The sequence below is a fragment of the Chiloscyllium punctatum genome, chromosome 47 (assembly GCF_047496795.1).
Source record: "Chiloscyllium punctatum isolate Juve2018m chromosome 47, sChiPun1.3, whole genome shotgun sequence".
Lineage (NCBI taxonomy): Eukaryota > Metazoa > Chordata > Chondrichthyes > Orectolobiformes > Hemiscylliidae > Chiloscyllium > Chiloscyllium punctatum.
Window position 1 is genome coordinate 26,869,068 of NC_092785.1, and position 18,075 is coordinate 26,887,142.

General features: G+C 49.2%; 1 protein-coding gene across 1 annotated transcript in view; it reads right to left on the bottom strand.

Annotated features, from left to right (window-relative positions):
• The window catches only part of LOC140468458 (uncharacterized), a 1,057,462-nt gene that overhangs the window by 1,015,991 nt on the left and 23,396 nt on the right, over nt 1-18,075 (bottom strand). The window contains exon 3 of the mRNA XM_072564547.1: nt 7,368-7,397. Within this exon, the coding sequence (XP_072420648.1) occupies nt 7,368-7,397 (30 nt within the window). The remainder of the gene's footprint in view (nt 1-7,367; nt 7,398-18,075) is intronic.

Below are 18,075 nucleotides of genomic sequence, written 5' to 3' on the forward strand. Positions count from 1 at the left end.
CGACAGTGTGGCCCTCCCTCAGCACTGACCCTCCGACAGTGCGGCCCTCCCTCAGCACTGACCCTCCGACAGTGCGGCCCTCCCTCAGCACTGACCCTCCGACAGTGCGGCCCTCCCTCAGCACTGACCCTCCGACAGTGCGGCGCTCCCTCAGCACTGACCCTCCGACAGTGCGGCCCTCCCTCAGCACTGACCCTCCGACAGTGCAGCCCTCCCTCAGCACTGACCCTTCGACAGTGCCCACTCCCTCAGTACTGACCCTCCGACAGTGCAGACCTCCCTCAGCAGTGACCCTTCGACAGTGCCCACTCCCTCAGTACTGACCCTCCGACAGTGCGGCCCTCCCTCAGCACTGACCCTCCGACAGTGCGGCCCTCCCTCAGCACTGACCCTCCGACAGTGCGGCCCTCCCTCAGCACTGACCCTCCGACAGTGCGGCGCTCCCTCAGCACTGACCCTCCGACAGTGCGGCCCTCCCTCAGCACTGACCCTCCGACAGTGCAGCCCTCCCTCAGCACTGACCCTTCGACAGTGCCCACTCCCTCAGTACTGACCCTCCGACAGTGCAGACCTCCCTCAGCAGTGACCCTTCGACAGTGCCCACTCCCTCAGTACTGACCCTCCGACAGTGCGGCCCTCCCTCAGCACTGACCCTCCAATAGTGCGGCACTCCCTCAGCACTGACCCTCCGACAATGCGGCCCTCCCTCAGCACTGACCCTCCGACAGTGCGGCCCTCCCTCAGCACTGACCCTTCGACTGTGCGGCCCTCCCTCAGCACTGACCCTCCGACAGTGCGGCCCTCCCTCAGCACTGACCCTCCGACAGTGCGGCCCTCCCTCAGCACTGACCCTTCGACTGTGCGGCCCTCCCTCAGCACTGACCCTCCGACAGTGCGGCCCTCCCTCAGCACTGTCCCCCCGACAGTGCAGGGCTCCCTCAGTACTACACCTCCAACAGTGCGCACTCCCTCAGTACTGCACCTCCAACAGTATGGCCCTCCCTCAGCACTAACCCTCCGACAGTGCGACCCTCCCACAGCACTGACCCTCCGACAGTGCGGCCCTCCCTCAGTACTGACCCTCCGACAGTGCGGCCCTCCCTCAGCACTGACCCTCCGACAGTGCGGCCCTCCCTCAGCACTGACCCTCCGACAGTGCGGCCCTCCCTCAGCACCTACCCTCCGACAGTGCAGCCCTCCCTCAGCACTGACCCTCCGACAGTGCGACCCTCCCTCAGCACTGACCCTCCGACAGTGCGGCCCTCCCTCAGCACTGACCCCCCCCGACAGTGCGGCCCTCCCTCAGCACTGACCCTCCGACAGTGCGACCCTCCCACAGCACTGACCCTCCGACAGTGCGGCCCTCCCTCAGCACTGACCCTCCGACAGTGCGGCCCTCCCTCAGCACTGACCCTCCGACAGTGCGGCCCTCCCACTGAACCTGGTGATGCATATCTGCAGCTTGTTCGAGCTGGAATCCCAAATTTGAATCTCAAACCCACAACATTCTGACTCAGCACTGAGATAATCCATTACCCACAGAGACATTGCTAATATGACTTATGTTTCTATCAAAGCATTCATCACATCTCAAAGGCCTTACACCGGGCTGTGAATCACCATCAGTGTAAACTCGCTGCTGTAATATTGTGAAACCTCACAGTGTGCCCCTCGCTGTAGTGGTTCACAAATATCTGAACGATGTTTTCACTCACCTGCTGGAATTATGGTGCAGTCATTGATTAAGGTGACAGTGTTCCGAACCCAATGTGTTGTCACTGAGCGTTTTTGGTTTGTTGTTCCATTATGCTGATACATTCTTTGTTTCATATTAAAAAGAAAAACGGGATATCTGGTACTGATGAACTTGCTCTGGCCTAAACCAAAAGGAACCAGAACAGTTGATGGTTGTATGCTCAGTAAGGGATGATAGGGGGTGTCAGCACTTGACTGTTGTATGTATGTGTGTGTGTGTGTGTGTGTGTGTGTGTGTGTGTGTGTGTGACTACCGGTTATCAATGGAGGAAGTGAGGACTGCAGATGTTGGAGATCAGAGCTGAAAATGTGTTGCTGGAAAAGCGCAGCAGGTCAGGCAGCATCCAAAGACCAGGAGAATCGACGTTTCGGGCATGAGCCCTTCTTCAGGAATCTTGCCTGAAACGTCGATTCTCCTGCTCCTTGGATGCTGCCTGACCTGCTGCGCTTTTCCAGCAACACATTTTCAGCTCCCGGTTATCAATGGTGTTGGGAGTTTAATGATGCACATGTGAAATAAAATTCTGACTAGAAAACTAATCACTGCTCTCTGTCTAATCTCTGGCATTCAAAGGGCAGCTTCAGTTGAAAAGTTACCATTGCCATAACAATTCGAAAATGGCTTAGATCCATCAGTTGGAACTCTGGAAACAGCAGTCCCAGTTTAAGAGAAGTGATGGAAGTCGATACCAGTGAGGCTGATTGCAGAACCAGTCTTTAACAACATTCGTTCTGGACTCCAACTGTTACGTTTGGATAAGAACCTGTCCAGGCTGAGAACTTGTACCAGGGAATCTTTGCAGATGAAGGGCACCACTTCAGTTCTGGGTTTTTCTGAGAAGCATCTGGTGCCTATAGTAAATGGCTCGGGCCTCTGCTGGATGCGGTGAAGTTGGTTGAGGACGATTCACCTTGATTTGGATCCAGTGTTTTGATTAGAAAAGGACTGTGTGAGGGAAGTCCCAATTAGATACCTGGAAGTTGTTCACTAGGGTCTTGGGACTATCACAGGAGCCAAGGCCACCTTGCAAGCTGCCCAGTCTGCAACTCCATGGTTCTCAAGACCCACCTAGTGCCATTTGGCCTTTTGTGCAAATGTCGAGGCAGAAGCCAGGAGGCTGGGAAGTAAAGGAATCATCCTTTACTTGCAGAATGGGCAGCACCAGCCCTATCGATTGTGAAGGCCGACAGGTCAGTTTGCCAAGCAAGCAGCAAACCACTTCTTGCAGCTCTTTAAATGGCCAGTCTCTCGTATCGAGGACTTGTACACAAAACTGGTGGGGAGCGGCTGGCTGTTCTTCATGAAGCTGGAGATGAGCCATGCCTACCTGTAACTGACACTAAATGAGGAGTCCCAGAAGTATGCCACAATTTAGATCCAACATACAAGACTGTCATTTGGAGTACCATCAGTCTGCTCTCTTTTCCAGTGGACAATGGAGAAAAGTTTTACAAGGGCTACCCCAGGGTGCCATCTGTTTGGACGATGTGCTAACAACTGAGAAGACCAATAGAAAGCACTTGAAGAACTTGAATGTTGCGCTTAAACAGTTCTCCCAAGCAGGTGTCCACCTTAGAAGGGAAAATGTGTGTTCCAGGCACCCCAAGTGACCGACTTGGGCCACAGTGTTAACAAGACCAGGTCATATCTGTTGGAAGAGAAACAGAGGACGATTGAAGGTACCCTGGCTCCCACGTCTATACTGGAGCTTCAGTCTTTCTTGGAGTTGGTGAATTATTACAGGAGATTCATATGTAACCTGGCCTCGACCTTGGCGCCCTTACACCTGTTATTGGAAACGGTCGCGTAGCCAAGGATAGGCTGGGGCTACTTTCCCTGGACTGTTGGAGGCTGAGGGGTGACCTTTATAAAACCATGAGGGGCATGGATAGAATAGACAGGGTCTTTTCCCCTGTATGGGGAAGTCCAGAACTAGAGGGGCATAGGCTGAGGTTAAGAGGGGAAGGATATAAAAAAGACCTAAGGGACACAGTTTTCACACAGAGGGTGGTACGTGTATGGAATGGGCCGGTACAATTACAACATTTAAAATACATCTGGATGGGTATATGAATAGGAAGGGTTTGGAGGGATATGGGCCAAGTGTTGGCAAATGGGACTAGATGAATTTAGCTTATCTGATGAACGTGGACAAGTTGGACTGAAGGGTCTGCTTCCGTGCTGTACATCGTCATGACTCAAAGTAGTCTTTCAGGAAGTGAACAAGTAGCTTATCGTCGTCTAACGTGTTGGACCACTACAATCCCAAACAAGAGGTATTACTGACATGTGATACCTTCGGGTAATGTTGGCTCAGCAGTGGGCCAATGGACAGGAATGCTCAATAGCATTCCATCTGACTGACACCCCAGACAGAGAAGGCACATTTGACAATCAGCTTTGGAGTGAGAAAGTTCCACCAATACCTTTACCGACGTCAATTTGTAACCGTAATGGACCACAAACCCCTGCTAGGGCTATGAAAGAAGACAGGGCCATGCCACCCATATCTTCTGATCAGATTCAGTGGTGGGCCCTCATCCTCAGTGTGTACAATTACAAGCATCGTAGAATCCTCAGAGCTTGGGATGGATGCAGCCTCAATACCACTGCTGCCTTAAAGAAAGAGGGAGGACTTTCTTCCAAAATGCTCCTGGTGCAAGAGTCAGGCTACGGTCTGGTACACATTGTCCATATCTGAGTCAGAGTCCATGAGCTGTGCACATGTAAATAAAGGGTTGACGTGGTGACGGATACCGGCCTCTATGGAGCAATCGAGGGAAAACGAGAAAGTCGTAAAGACGAGGAATCAGCAAGCCTCTCCATGGACTGAAAGACCAGAACCCCTCACGACCAACTAGAATTCAGCTTGGTTAATGAGAGACAGTGGATACAGTGTTCCAAGAGAGGAATGGAAGACAAGAATTCAACGAGAATTTCTAAGGTTATTCAGAGGCTTGGGTAAATTTAAGCAGGAATACTGCATAACTCTGAAATAAGGTGCTAAACCCATCCATCTATACACACCAAGAAAAAAAAATCCAAATCATCTATCAGAAAAGAGGAAACTTCCGTTAGACACCATGGTAAAATTCCAGCCTCGGGTGACTGTCTGTGTGGAGTTTGCACGTTCTCCCTGCGTCTGCGTGCATTTGCTCCAGTTTCCACCCACAGTCCAAAAGATGGGCAGGTTAGGGTGGATTGGCCGTGCTAAATTGTCCCATAGTGTTCAGGGATGTGTAGGTTAGGGTGGATTGGCCGTGCTAAATTGTCCCACAGTGTTCAGGGATGTGTAGGTTAGGGTGGATTGGCCGTGCTAAATTGTCCCATAGTGTTCAGGGATGTGTAGGTTAGGGTGGATTGGCCGTGCTAAATTGTCCCACAGTGTTCAGGGATGTGTAGGTTAGGGTGGATTGGCCGTGCTAAATTGTCCCATAGTGTTCAGGGATGTGTAGGTTAGGGTGGATTGACCGTGCTAAATTGTCCCATAGTATTCAGGGATGTGTAGGTTAGGGTGGATTGGCCGTGCTAAATTGTCCCACAGTGTTCAGGGATGTGTAGGTTAGGGTGGATTGACCGTGCTAAATTGTCCCATAGTATTCAGGGATGTGTAGGTTAGGGTGGATTGACCGTGCTAAATTGTCCCATAGTATTCAGGGATGTGTAGGTTAGGGTGGATTGACCGTGCTAAATTGTCCCACAGTGTCCAGGGATGTGTAGGTTAGGGTGGATTGGCCGTGCTAAATTGTCCCATAGTGTTCAGGGATGTGTAGGTTAGGGTGGATTGGCCGTGCTAAATTGTCCCATAGTATTCAGGGATGTGTAGGTTAGGGTGGATTGGCCGTGCTAAATTGTCCCACAGTGTTCAGGGATGTGTAGGTTAGGGTGGATTGGCCGTGCTAAATTGTCCCATAGTGTTCAGGGATGTGTAGGTTAGGGGGGATTGGCCGTGCTAAATTGTCCCACAGTGTTCAGGGATGTGTAGGTTAGGGTGGATTGGCCGTGCTAAATTGTCCCACAGTGTTCAGGGATGTGTAGGTTAGGGTGGATTGACCGTGCTAAATTGTCCCATAGTGTTCAGGGATGTGTAGGTTAGGGTGGATTGGCCGTGCTAAATTGTCCCACAGTGTTCAGGGATGTGTAGGTTAGGGTGAAACAGTTTGGGCAGATTAGTGAAGAGCATGCTCTTTACCGAATTAACGTGCAAACAGCATATTTTGACAGATACCCCGAGACTACAAACCATTTGTTACATGGACAATACCTTCGGGCATGGCAGACCAGAAAGGAACATGATTAGAGAGTTAGAGAAGTGTTACAAACATTACATAATGCAGGCCTTGCATTCAATAAGAAATGTCATTTCTGAAGGACAATTATGTTTGAGGATGTATAATACAACAAGGTATCACCAAGGATTCCAGCAAGTCGAGTACCAAAATACCGAAATGATGCCACAGTTCTTCAGCATGGCACACCAACTGATAAACTTCATCCCAAATTTAGCCAGTTTCATTCATCCCATACAAAAGCTTTTGAGGAAAGGCCAGTAATGATACTGAAGTCAGGAACAGACAACAGCTTTTCAACAGATTAAGCTGCATTCCTCAGATGTATTATCTCACTTATTTATCATAATGATTGTAGATGCCATCCACAAAAGCCAGGAGCAATTCTCATTCTGGAGCAGAATCATGGTACCAGGAAGCCTGTCTACTCACACTTGACAGCATTAATAGAAACTGAACGGAGAGATAATCCAACTGAAACAGGTGCATTTGTTGTTACATGGGGATGTGGTAGATTTGCAGACTACCTCATGGTAGTCACTGAGATTCCAGGTCAAAACACACAACAGTTCATTCAGTACAACAGAGTCACAGAAACGCCACAGTGATTAGAGATTCAGGTTCAGGTGAACAAGGTATGACTACATGATAGCCTATGTCCCAGGAAAGGCACATACAACTGTCAGTATTTATCCAGGACAACAGTGGTTCAGGCTGATGAAGACGACAATCATTCTACAGCAGTTACCGAAACCAGACAATGTGGGCAATTTTGTGCAGTTCAGAAAGCAGAGGCTGAACACCCTCAGTACAGAAATATAGAAAATAGGAGTAGGCCATTCGGCCCCTTGAGCTCTGCTATTCGTTATGATCATGGCTGATCATCTGACTCGACCGCCTGTTGCTGCATTTCCCCATATCCTTTGACACCTTTTGTCACACGTGTATTATCCAACTCCTTCTCAACACAGTCCCGTATACTTACAGCAAGACATTCGTTCCCCCTGTACTTGAACCTTCTTGCAATGGAGGCCAACATACCATTTGCCTTCTTGGTCACCTGCTGCACCTGCATGCTTACCTTCATGCTTACCTGCATGCTTACTGGGGTGGGGTGGGGTGGGGTGGAGTGGAGTGGGGTGGGGTGGGGTGGGGTGGGGTGGGGTGGAGTGGAGTGGGGTAGGGTGGGGTAGGGTGGGGTGGGGTGGGGTGATACAATAGACTCTTGCCCTTTCCCCATTACTTTCCCCAACACTGCAGCTCTCCCTCAGCTTCCCTTTCTATCGCACCATTCACGACACCGCAAGATCTTTCCATCTCACCTTGTGTGAAGATTCGGGTTTCCAGCTGGCCTGCAAAGAAATAACCAGAATGATTTTGGGTGAGCTGTCTCTGCGGTTCACAGAAATTAATACCAGCAGATGCTAAGAACACAACAGTTCAGGACACAGTGAAGATATAGTGCCACCTGTAGGTCACAGACTGGAAGAACAGCATTACCTGTTCAGTGCCAAAAATCAGGAGAAATGATTCACTGACCAGTCAAGCAACATCCTGACATATGGCACTCAAGGAACCATACCTCACAATGTCCTGGGCGATACCATCATCGTCCCTTGTCATGTATAGTCACAGCAGAAGGGCAGACACAGCAGAGGCGGCACTACAGTGGTATATAATTGGAAAGGGTTCATCCTGGGAGTCCACAGCACCGAAGCTGGACCCCAAGAAGTCTCATGGCTTCAGGTCAAACATGATCAAGGAAATCTCCCAACTATCAACTACCAATCTCTTCCCCCTCCCCATTTAAGCTGCCGAAATAGTATTCCATGTTGAATATCAGTGGAAGCGGAGTGGAGGGCACCAAAGACACAGAATGTTCTCTGGGTGGAGGCTTTAATATTGTGATGAAGGTGCAGTGGTGTACTGTATCTTTAAGAGAGTTGAAAAGCTAGCAAGGACTGCCAAAGCACACAGAGTCCTGAACAAGGTAACAATGTGACACTTGGTCAAAACAAATAGTGGCAGCTGGGTTTCCAGACCACAAAACAAATTCAAATTTGGCCAATCAGTTTAGATTATACCCCAAGATACCAAAATTCAATCAAACTTGAATTGAGTATTTTGATGATATTAAAACCAATGAAACAATCGAACGTTTTGGGGGTATAAAACCAGACATTTTGAAGAGTTAGAGGGAGAACTGCCACAGACCAGCCAACACAGACTGCTGGGGCTGAAGAGCTCTCGGAAAGGTACCTGTCCATAAGAAGTTTGGACAGCAAAACATCGAAACCAACCTGGAGAGAATCTACAAAAGAGAATCGGCAAAACTGACTAGTTTTGAAACTTTTTTGTAAATCTTTTTTATTATTTTTATTGGACTGGTATTGTAGAATGGAAAGTAAAAGGTTTTAAGAGAGAGAGGAATTGTACATCGTTGTTGGTTTTAATATTCTCTGTTGGATTTAAAGAATAAAGTTGTTAATTTTTACTTTAAATAGTGACCTCTGGGATGGTTCTTTGCCTCTCGAATTTTAACAGATTACAGCACGGGGTGAATTTTTTTGTGTTGCTTTTTAAATTAGCGGGGGGGGGAGTCACCGTGTCATAACAATCTATTGCCAGGGTACCAGGGTAGTTCAGTAGCACCATGATCGATCAGGAAGAACACAATACATTACACACCTGCTGCAGATGGTGAGGATATGAGAGAAATCAGAAATGGACAGAGTATAATATGCACAGATCATATCTTCTTATTTTTCTGTAGTTTTGATTGTGACTGAAATGGGAAAAAGACTTTTAAAATTAAGCATTGTGGGAGGATTTATTGCACTCTCGACTCAAACTCATTGTAAGGAGAAAGTAAGGACTGCAGCTGCTGGAGATCAGAGTCAAGAGTGTGGTTATGCCTGAAATGTCGATTCTCCTGCTCCTCAGATGCTGCCTGACCTGCTGTGCTTTTCCAGTGCCACACTCTCGACTCAAACTCACTGTAAGTCACATTACCTTGTTCAAGCAGCGAGGGAGATTGTGTACAAAGTGAGATTCAGCTGGCAATAAGTAACAAAAACAGAAATTGTTGGAGAAACTCATCGTAGTGGGCAGCCTATCCCCAGAAATGGAAACAGAGATGTTGAGGAAGGGAAGGGAAGGGAGGAGTCTGACATGGAGCAAGTGAAGGTGAGTGCGAAGGGAAAACAAAGTTTACATTTTGAGACCAGTGGTCCTTTTCCAGAACTGAAAAGATATTTATACTGTTGACCGGGGTGAGGGTGTCAGGCAGATGGAGAGGAAGCCCAATGGAAAGAGGAAAAAGACTGGGCAGATTGTTCACAGTGAGCCAGAGAAGACGACTGCACAAGTGGAAATGGGGACCATGAGGTGGTGAAAATGGGGTGGCTCTGCCAAAAGCAACCGATTTCATGACAGAACCTGGGATTCAGGGGGATGGGTAATATACATGGGAGATGTTCATGCTCTTAAATTGTTAAACTCAGTGTTGAATCTTGAAGGTAGCACGGTCCCAAAGCAGAAGGTGAGGTGTTATTCTTCCAGCTTACATATGGCATCCACTGGAGCACTGCACATGCCCTGAAACAGAACCTTTAGCATGGTGAGCCTTTGAGGGGACAGGCAGTGTGGTGAAATGGTAGTTACAGATCTCCAGCATCTGCTGTTTTATTTAACTGACTGGTTTGTGGAGTTGTGACCAATTATGGGTGTTAAGAGCAATCAGCCTGACAACAAATATCTGGGTGGCTCCTGGGTGACTAAACAGCTTGAGAAAAGGTCTGGAGGTCAGAAAGTCTTGGTAAGAAAAATAGTCATCTCAGTGAAGGATGTGAACAATGAACAGTATTTCCAACTGCCCACAAAACTAATTTTTGTTTTGTCTGTATGTGTAGTTTAGTAGATTTTATAAGGGGATTAGGGTTTTAACTTGAACAGTTATATGTCCTTCTCCTTTAACTCCTCTCACTTTCTTCAGGTCAGAGAGGTGGCAGTGGACACCTGCATGGACCCCAGTTGTGTCTCCTTGTGGGATACATGCAATATTCCTTGTTTCAGACCAACTCCGGCTCCAATCCACAACTCTTTCTCCATGACATGTTGCTTCCCTCTCTCGCCCTGAATTGGGAAGCGTCCAATTTCCATCCTGCACTCAGCTTCACCTGCTCCATGTCTGACTCCCCCCTTCCCTTTCTCAACATCTGTTTCTATTTCTGGGGATACGCTGCCCACTACAAACCCATTAACTCCCACAGTTACCTGGACAATAATCCTCACATCCTACTTCCATTCTTCCAGTTTCATTCTTCCATTCTATTCTAATCTTCCATCTCTGTTGCATCTGTTCTCATGATCCTCAGCTTCTCTAAGGGGGCGTCCAAAATGTCCACCTTCTTCTTCGCTGTGGTTGAAGGGCTTCAGCCGTGTCCAACCTATCTCCCACACTTCAGCCCTCATCCCTTCCCTTCCCTTCCCTCCCGCCCTGCTCCTCACTTACCAATCCACCAGCAACCACATCCAAAAGGATCATTAGCCACCACTGCTTCCACCTCCAGCAGGATGCCATCACCAGACACATATTCCCCTCCCGTCTCTGGTCAGCCTTCCACAGGGACCGCTTCCCTCTGGGACACCACTCCTCCCAACACTCTCCACGGTCCTTGCTATGAAGTTGCAGAAGGTGTGACACCCACCATGTTACTTCCACCTTCCTCACTATCCCAGATGCCAGACACACTTTCCAGATGGATCAGCCATTTACTGCACTTCACTCAATCTAATCTAATGGGTTCGCTGCCCAGATATGGTCTGCTCTACATCAGGGAGATGAAACACAGACTAGGTGACAACTTTGCAGAATACTGACAGTCTGTCCCCCAAAACAATTCTGAGCTTCCTGTTACCTGCCCCTTCAGTGCACCATTGTGTTCCCATCTCTGTCTCAAGTTCGCTGCAGGCTGGAAGAACAGCTCAATTTTCACTTGGGGACCCTACAGCCCTCAGGACTGAATATCGAGTTCAATGATTTTATGGCCTGAGCACCTTCTCCCATCACCTTACCCCAACCCCCACACACCAGGCCTTGTCATCACATGGGCTGCTCCCACAGTGAAGCCATTGTCAGCCACTAATGGTCCTCACTAGGAGCTACTGATTCTCCCATGCTGACCTTTACAGCTTCCGTCCTCTGATCAAATGTTTTCTTCTCTCTCTGGGCTCTATCTCCTCCTACTGTTTATCCCTCCACCCCATCCCCTACCCACGTATCGTGAGCATATATACAAACCTTTCCTCACTAAAATCCATTTTGAAGAATCCATGGACCCAAAATGTTGACTCTACTTCCTCTTCACTACCAGACCTGCTGTGTTTTCCAGCAATTTGTCTTTGACAGGAATATGGCAACAGCTCGTAGTTATGAACAGTCAATTTTGTTAGTACAGAAAACTAGTTAGTTTATCAGACCAGGCTGAGTCCAGAAATGATTTGGAGGTGTCTAGGTTGGACTGGGGTGTAGAAAGTTCAATATCACACAACACCAGGTTATAGTCCAACAGGTTTATTTGGAGGCTCTAGATTTCAAAGCGCTGTTTCCTTATTAGGTGGTTGAGGAGCAGAATCATACAACAGACTTTATAGCAACGAGATTGCAGTGTCATGGAATGTCATATTAAACAAATTTAGCTTGAGTCTTTCATCTTTTAGAATGGTCATGTTAGTTTCAGTTCCTTCGATCCATCAAACAACCACCAAACCTCAAACAGATCATTGTTCGCAGCAAACTACCTGGCTTTCAGCACAACACCATCCAACCCTGTCATGGCAGATGCCGTAACACATGTCAGAGTGTCCACGTGGATACCACAATTATACCTGGGGACACAACCCACCATGTGGCAGGTTCTCAGGGGATCGGCCGACATTGTCTATCTTATAAGCTGCAGGCAAGGATGCCCTGAGGCATGGTACATTGGTGAGAATGAGCAGAGGCTGCAGCAACGGATGAATGGGCACCACACTTCCTGTTACCTGCCCCTTCAGTGCACCATTGTGTTCCCATCTCTGTCTCAAGTTCGCTGCAGGCTGGAAGAACAGCTCAATTTTCACTTGGGGACCCTACAGCCCTCAGGACTGAATATCGAGTTCAATGATTTTAGGGCCTGAGCACCTTCTCCCATCACCTTACCCCAACCCCCACGCACCAGGCAGGAGACAGGAGCGTTCTCTCCCAATCGGAGAACATTTCAGCCGTCCAGGACATTCGAGCTCGGACCTTCGGGTGACCATCCTCCAAGACGGACTTCGGGACAGGCAATAATGCAAAGTAGCCGAGCAGAGGCCGGTAGCCAAGTTCGGTACCCATGGGGAAGGCCTCAACCAGGACCTTGGATTCATGTCGCACTACAGGTGACCCCATTGCTCTCACTCACACACACACACACACACACACACACACACACACACACACACACAAGTGCGCATGCGCACACACACACACTCACACACAAGCCCCTGCAGATGCTCTCTCATACAAAAGCCCTCTCTCATATGATCTCACACATACCCTCTCACATACTTGCACATACACACGCACTCTCACAGGCACTCACACCCCACCTACCCTCCAACACACACACCCATATAAATTTTATGGGTGAATTTGTACTTGCAGAATTACATTTTATTTTGCTCAATAACTGCATAAATCCATGTCAAATGTTGTAAATCCCACTTTAGAAAAAGAATCAGTCTGACCTAACACTGGGACACAGACAGACTTTAACTTCACATCTGAGCTGAGATGGCACCTATTGTTAACAGCTATCTCGAGAATGTAATTTTAACAAAGTTCTGAGATTTACATGTGAAGGAACCAAAACTAACATGACCATTCTAAAAGATGAAAGACTCAAGCTAAATTTGTTTAATATGACATTCCATGAGACTGCAATCCTGTTGCTATGATTCTGCTCCTCAACCACCTGATGAAGAAGCAGCGCTCTGAAAGCTCGGTTCAAATAAACCTGTTGGATTATAAGCTGGTGTTGTGTGGGTCTAAAAGAACAGGTAAATTGAGCAATTTTGTGTACTCTCATTAAATCTTTAGCTTTTGTGACGACTCTGAAAATAGCAGGTTTTGTTTTGCAGCATTAAGCCAGTTTTGAAACAACAGACAATGAGGATTTACGGGTGGTATGAGTAAACAGCACAGACGAAGGGGAAAGCCAGATTCTGTGCTGCATTTTAAAATGGCACTGAAGATGACAAAGGGCTTCCTGCAGGTGACAGAGTAGGCCCGAAAATCGTAAGTGAATTGAACTGGCAGGTAAACCAAAGGCACCATTACCTGACAGAGCTCACAGAGCAGAAATCATCATAAAACTGGCACAGGACTTGGCTTTAGTAGAAATACAAGAGAAATGAGGTACCCCACTTCAGAATCAGGTAGTATTAGGGAGTGCTTAAAGCATCTTGAGAAATGAAAGCTGCAGATGGGGAAGCCTGAAAGGGAGATGGATTCTAAAGGCAGAAAGTCATGTAAAAGGAAAGTAACAAGAATTTTAAAAACTACCATTAGAATTGCAAGACAGATAGAGAACGCAAGAGGATATGAACACAAGTTTAAAAAGATACAGCTCAAATAGGAGACAAGAGACGCTAATGCAAGCACTGATGGGAAGAATATGAATTATAATTTGAAGTCCAGGAAGGAAATAATTACATTTGCACAGGCCCTACCAATCTTTAAGGTAAAGGATGTGGAAGTATTCTTCATGTCATTTGAGAAAATAACAAGGCAGAAGGAGACTTTACATTGCTTGGGCAGAGTATGTTGACAGGTAGAACACAGGAATGTTGTGCTTTCCTGTCAGTGAACGTTTCTCAGAATGATGCTGATAAAAACAAACTGCACTGGATGCATGTGTTAGTGCCTGAGGCATCTCAAAACAGGGTCTGAAACTACAAGGGAAGCTCTCAGAGATTATTCTCAGAGCGAGTCGGAAATCTCACCAACTTCCAAATAATAAGAACCCGTATAGAGGACTAGACTATTGTAACTGTTAGACAGGCAACAATAACAATTGATAAAGAGCTATAAAACTAAATCTTTTTTCTCGTCATCCTCAAATGTGGAAAAGATTAAAAATGGGAGACTGAAAGGAAACCAGGCAGCAAGGTGACCAAATGGGTGGATGGGAATGCCTCAGCTCTCCTGCTTAGGTCAGGAAGGTCAATACTGAGTGTGGAAGTGAAGATCAAAAGCAAAGTTGTATTTCATTGTAACAAAATGGGAGACATTCATTCAGAATGCAAGGGAAATACAAGGGAAACATCGGATAATGCAAGAATGACTCACTCAGCACTGACCCTCCGACAGTGCGGCCCTCCCTCAGCACTGACCCTCCGACAGTGCGGCCCTCCCTCAGCACTGACCCTCCGACAGTGCGGCAGTCCCTCAGCACTGACCCTCCGACAGCGCGGCCCTCCCTCAGCACTGACCCTCCGACAGTGCGGCACTCCCTCAGCACTGACCCACCGACAGTGCGGCACTCCCTCAGCACTGACCCTCCGACAGTGCGGCCCTCCCTCAGCACTGAACCTCCGACAGTGCGGCCCTCCCTCAGCACTGACCCTCCGACAGTGCGGCCCTCCCTCAGCACTGACCCTCCGACAGTGCGGCCCTCCCTCAGCACTGACCCTCCGACAGTGCGGCCCTCCCTCAGCACTGACCCTCCGACAGTGCGGCCCTCCCTCAGCACTGACCCTCCGACAGTGCGGCCCTCCCTCAGCACTGACCCTCCGACAGTGCGGCCCTCCCTCAGCACTGACCCTCCGACAGTGCGGCCCTCCCTCAGCACTGACCCTCCGACAGTGCGGCTCTCCCTCAGCACTGACCCTCCGACAGTGCGGCACTCCCTCAGCACTGACCCTCCGACAGTGCGGCCCATCCTCAGCACTGACCCTCCGACAGTGCGGCACTACCTCAGCACTGACCCTCCGACAGTGCAGGACTCCCTCAGCACTGACCCTCCGACAGTGCAGGACTCCCTCAGCACTGACCCTCCCGACAGTGTGGCGTTCCCTCAGCATTGACCTTCCCACAGTGCGCATGCTCCCTCAGCACTGACCTTCCCACAGTGCAGCATTGCCTCAGCACTGACCCTCCGACAGTGCAGCGTTCCCTCAGCACTGACCCTCTGACACTGCAGAACTCCCTCCCCCTCAGCACTGACTCCCTGAAGTGTGGCACCTCCCACTGACCCTCCGACAGTGCGGCCCTCCCTCAGCACTGACCCTCCAACAGTGCGGCACTCCCTCAGCACTGACCCTCCCACAGTGCAGTTCTCCCTTAGCACCGACCGTCCGAGAGTGCTGCGATGCCTCAGCAGTGACCCTCCGACACTGCGCATGCTCCCTCGGCACTTACTCTTCCGACAGTGCGACGCTCCCTCGGCACTGACATTCCCACAATGCGCATGCTCCCTCAGCACTGACCCTCCAACAGTGTGGCACTCCCTCAGTACTGACCTTCCCACAATGCAGCACCCTCTCAGTAGACCCTCTGACAGTACAGCACTCCCTCTGTACTGAACCAGACCGTGCAGCACTCCCTCAGTACTGACCCAGACAGTGCAGCACTCCCTCAGGACTGACCCAGACCGTGCAGCACTCCCTCAGTACTGACCCAGACCGTGCAGCACTCCCTCAGTACTGACCCAGACCGTGCAGCACTCCCTCAGGACTGACCCAGACCGTGCAGCACTCCCTCAGGACTGACCCAGACAGTACAGCACTCCCTCAGGACTGACCCAGACCGTGCAGCACTCCCTCAGGACTGAACCAGACCGTGCAGCACTCCCTCAGGACTGACCCAGACCGTGCAGCACTCCCTCAGGACTGACCCAGACAGTACAGCACTCCCTCAGTACTGACCCAGACCGTGCAGCACTCCCTCAGGACTGACCCAGACAGTACAGCACTCCCTCAGGACTGACCCAGACAGTGCAGCACTCCCTCAGGACTGACCCAGACAGTGCAGCACTCCCTCAGGACTGAACCAGACCGTGCAGCACTCCCTCAGGACTGATCCAGACAGTGCAGCACTCCCTCAGGACTGACCCAGACCGTGCAGCACTCCCTCAGGACTGACCCAGACCGTGCAGCACTCCCTCAGGACTGACCCAGACCGTGCAGCACTCCCTCAGGACTGACCCAGACCGTGCAGCACTCCCTCAGGACTGACCCAGACCGTGCAGCACTCCCTCAGGACTGACCCAGACCGTGCAGCACTCCCTCAGGACTGACCCAGACCATGCAGCACTCCCTCAGGACTGACCCAGACCGTGCAGCACTCCCTCAGGACTGAACCAGACCGTGCAGCACTCCCTCTGTACTGACCCAGACCGTGCAGCACTCCCTCAGGACTGACACAGACTGTGCAGCACTCCCTCAGGACTGACCTCCCCTGGGCTCTTACCGTACTAGAACTCTAACCAGAAACATCACCTCCATCAAAACTGCGTCCACTCTGTCCAAATCTTTTATACATTTAAAAACTCCATCAGGTCGTAGAGATGTACAGCATGGAAACAGACCCTTCGGTCCAACCCGTCCATGCTGACCCAGATATCCCAACACAATCCAGTCCCACCTGCCAGCACCCGGCCCATATCCCTCCAAACCCTTCCAATTCATATACCCATCCAAATGCCTCTTAAATGTTGTAATTGTACCAGCCTCCACACTTCCTCTGGCAGCTCATTCCATACCCGTACCACTCTCTATTTCCCAAAATACAGTACGTCGCATTTATCGGAATTAAACTCCATCTGCCACTTCTCAGCCCATTAGCCCATCTGGTCCAGATCCTGTTGTAATCTGAGGTAACCCTCTTCGCTGTCCACTATCCCTTCAATTTTGGTGTCATCTGCAAACTTACCAACTGTACCTCGTATGCTCGCATCCAAATCATTTATGTAAATAACAAAAAGTAGAGGACCCAGCACCGATCCTTGTGGCATTCCACTGGTCACAGGCCTCCAGTCTGAAAAACAACCCTCCACCACCACCCTCTGTCTTCTACCTCTGAGCCAGTTCTGTATCCAAATGGCTAGTTCTCCCTGTATTCCATGAGATCTAACCTTGCTAATCAGTCTCCCATGGGGAACCTTGTTGAACGCCTTACTGAAGTCCATATAGATCACATCTATGGCTCTGCCCTCATCAATCCTCTTTGTTACTTCCTCAAAAAACTCAATCGTTTGTGAGACATGATTTCCCACGCACAATACCATGTTGGCTATCCCTAATCAGTCTTTGCCTTTCCAAATCCATGTACATCCTGTCCCTCAGGATTCCCTCCAACAACTTGCCCACCACCGAGGTCAGGCTCACTGGTCTATAGTTCCCTGGCTGGTCTTTACCGCCCTTCTTAAACAGTGGCACCAAGTTAGCCAACCTCCAGTCTTCTGGCACCTCAACAGTGACTATCAATGATACAAATATCTCAGCAAGAGGCCCAGCAATCACTTCTCTCGCTTCCCACAGAGTTCTCGGGTACACCTGATCAGGTCCTGGGGATTTATCCACCTTTACCAGTTTCAAGGCATCCAGCACTTCCTCCTCTGTAATATGGACATTTTGTAAGATATCACCCACCTATTTCCTTACAGTCTATATCTTTCATATTTTTTTCCACAGTAAATACTGATGCAAAATACTCATTTAATATCTCCCCCACTTTCTGCAGCTCCACACAAAGGCTGCCTGGCTGATCGGTGAGGGGCCCTATTCTCTCCCTAGTTACCCTTTTGTCCTTCATACATTTGTAAAGCCCCTTTGGATTCTCCTTAATTCTATTTGCCAAAGCTAACTCCTGTCCCCGTTTTGCCCTCCTGATTTCCCTCTTAAGTATACTCCTATTTCCTTTATACTCTTCTAAAGATTCACTCGATCTATCCTTACATATGCTTCCTTCTTTTTCTTAACCAAACCCTTAATTTCTTTAGTCAT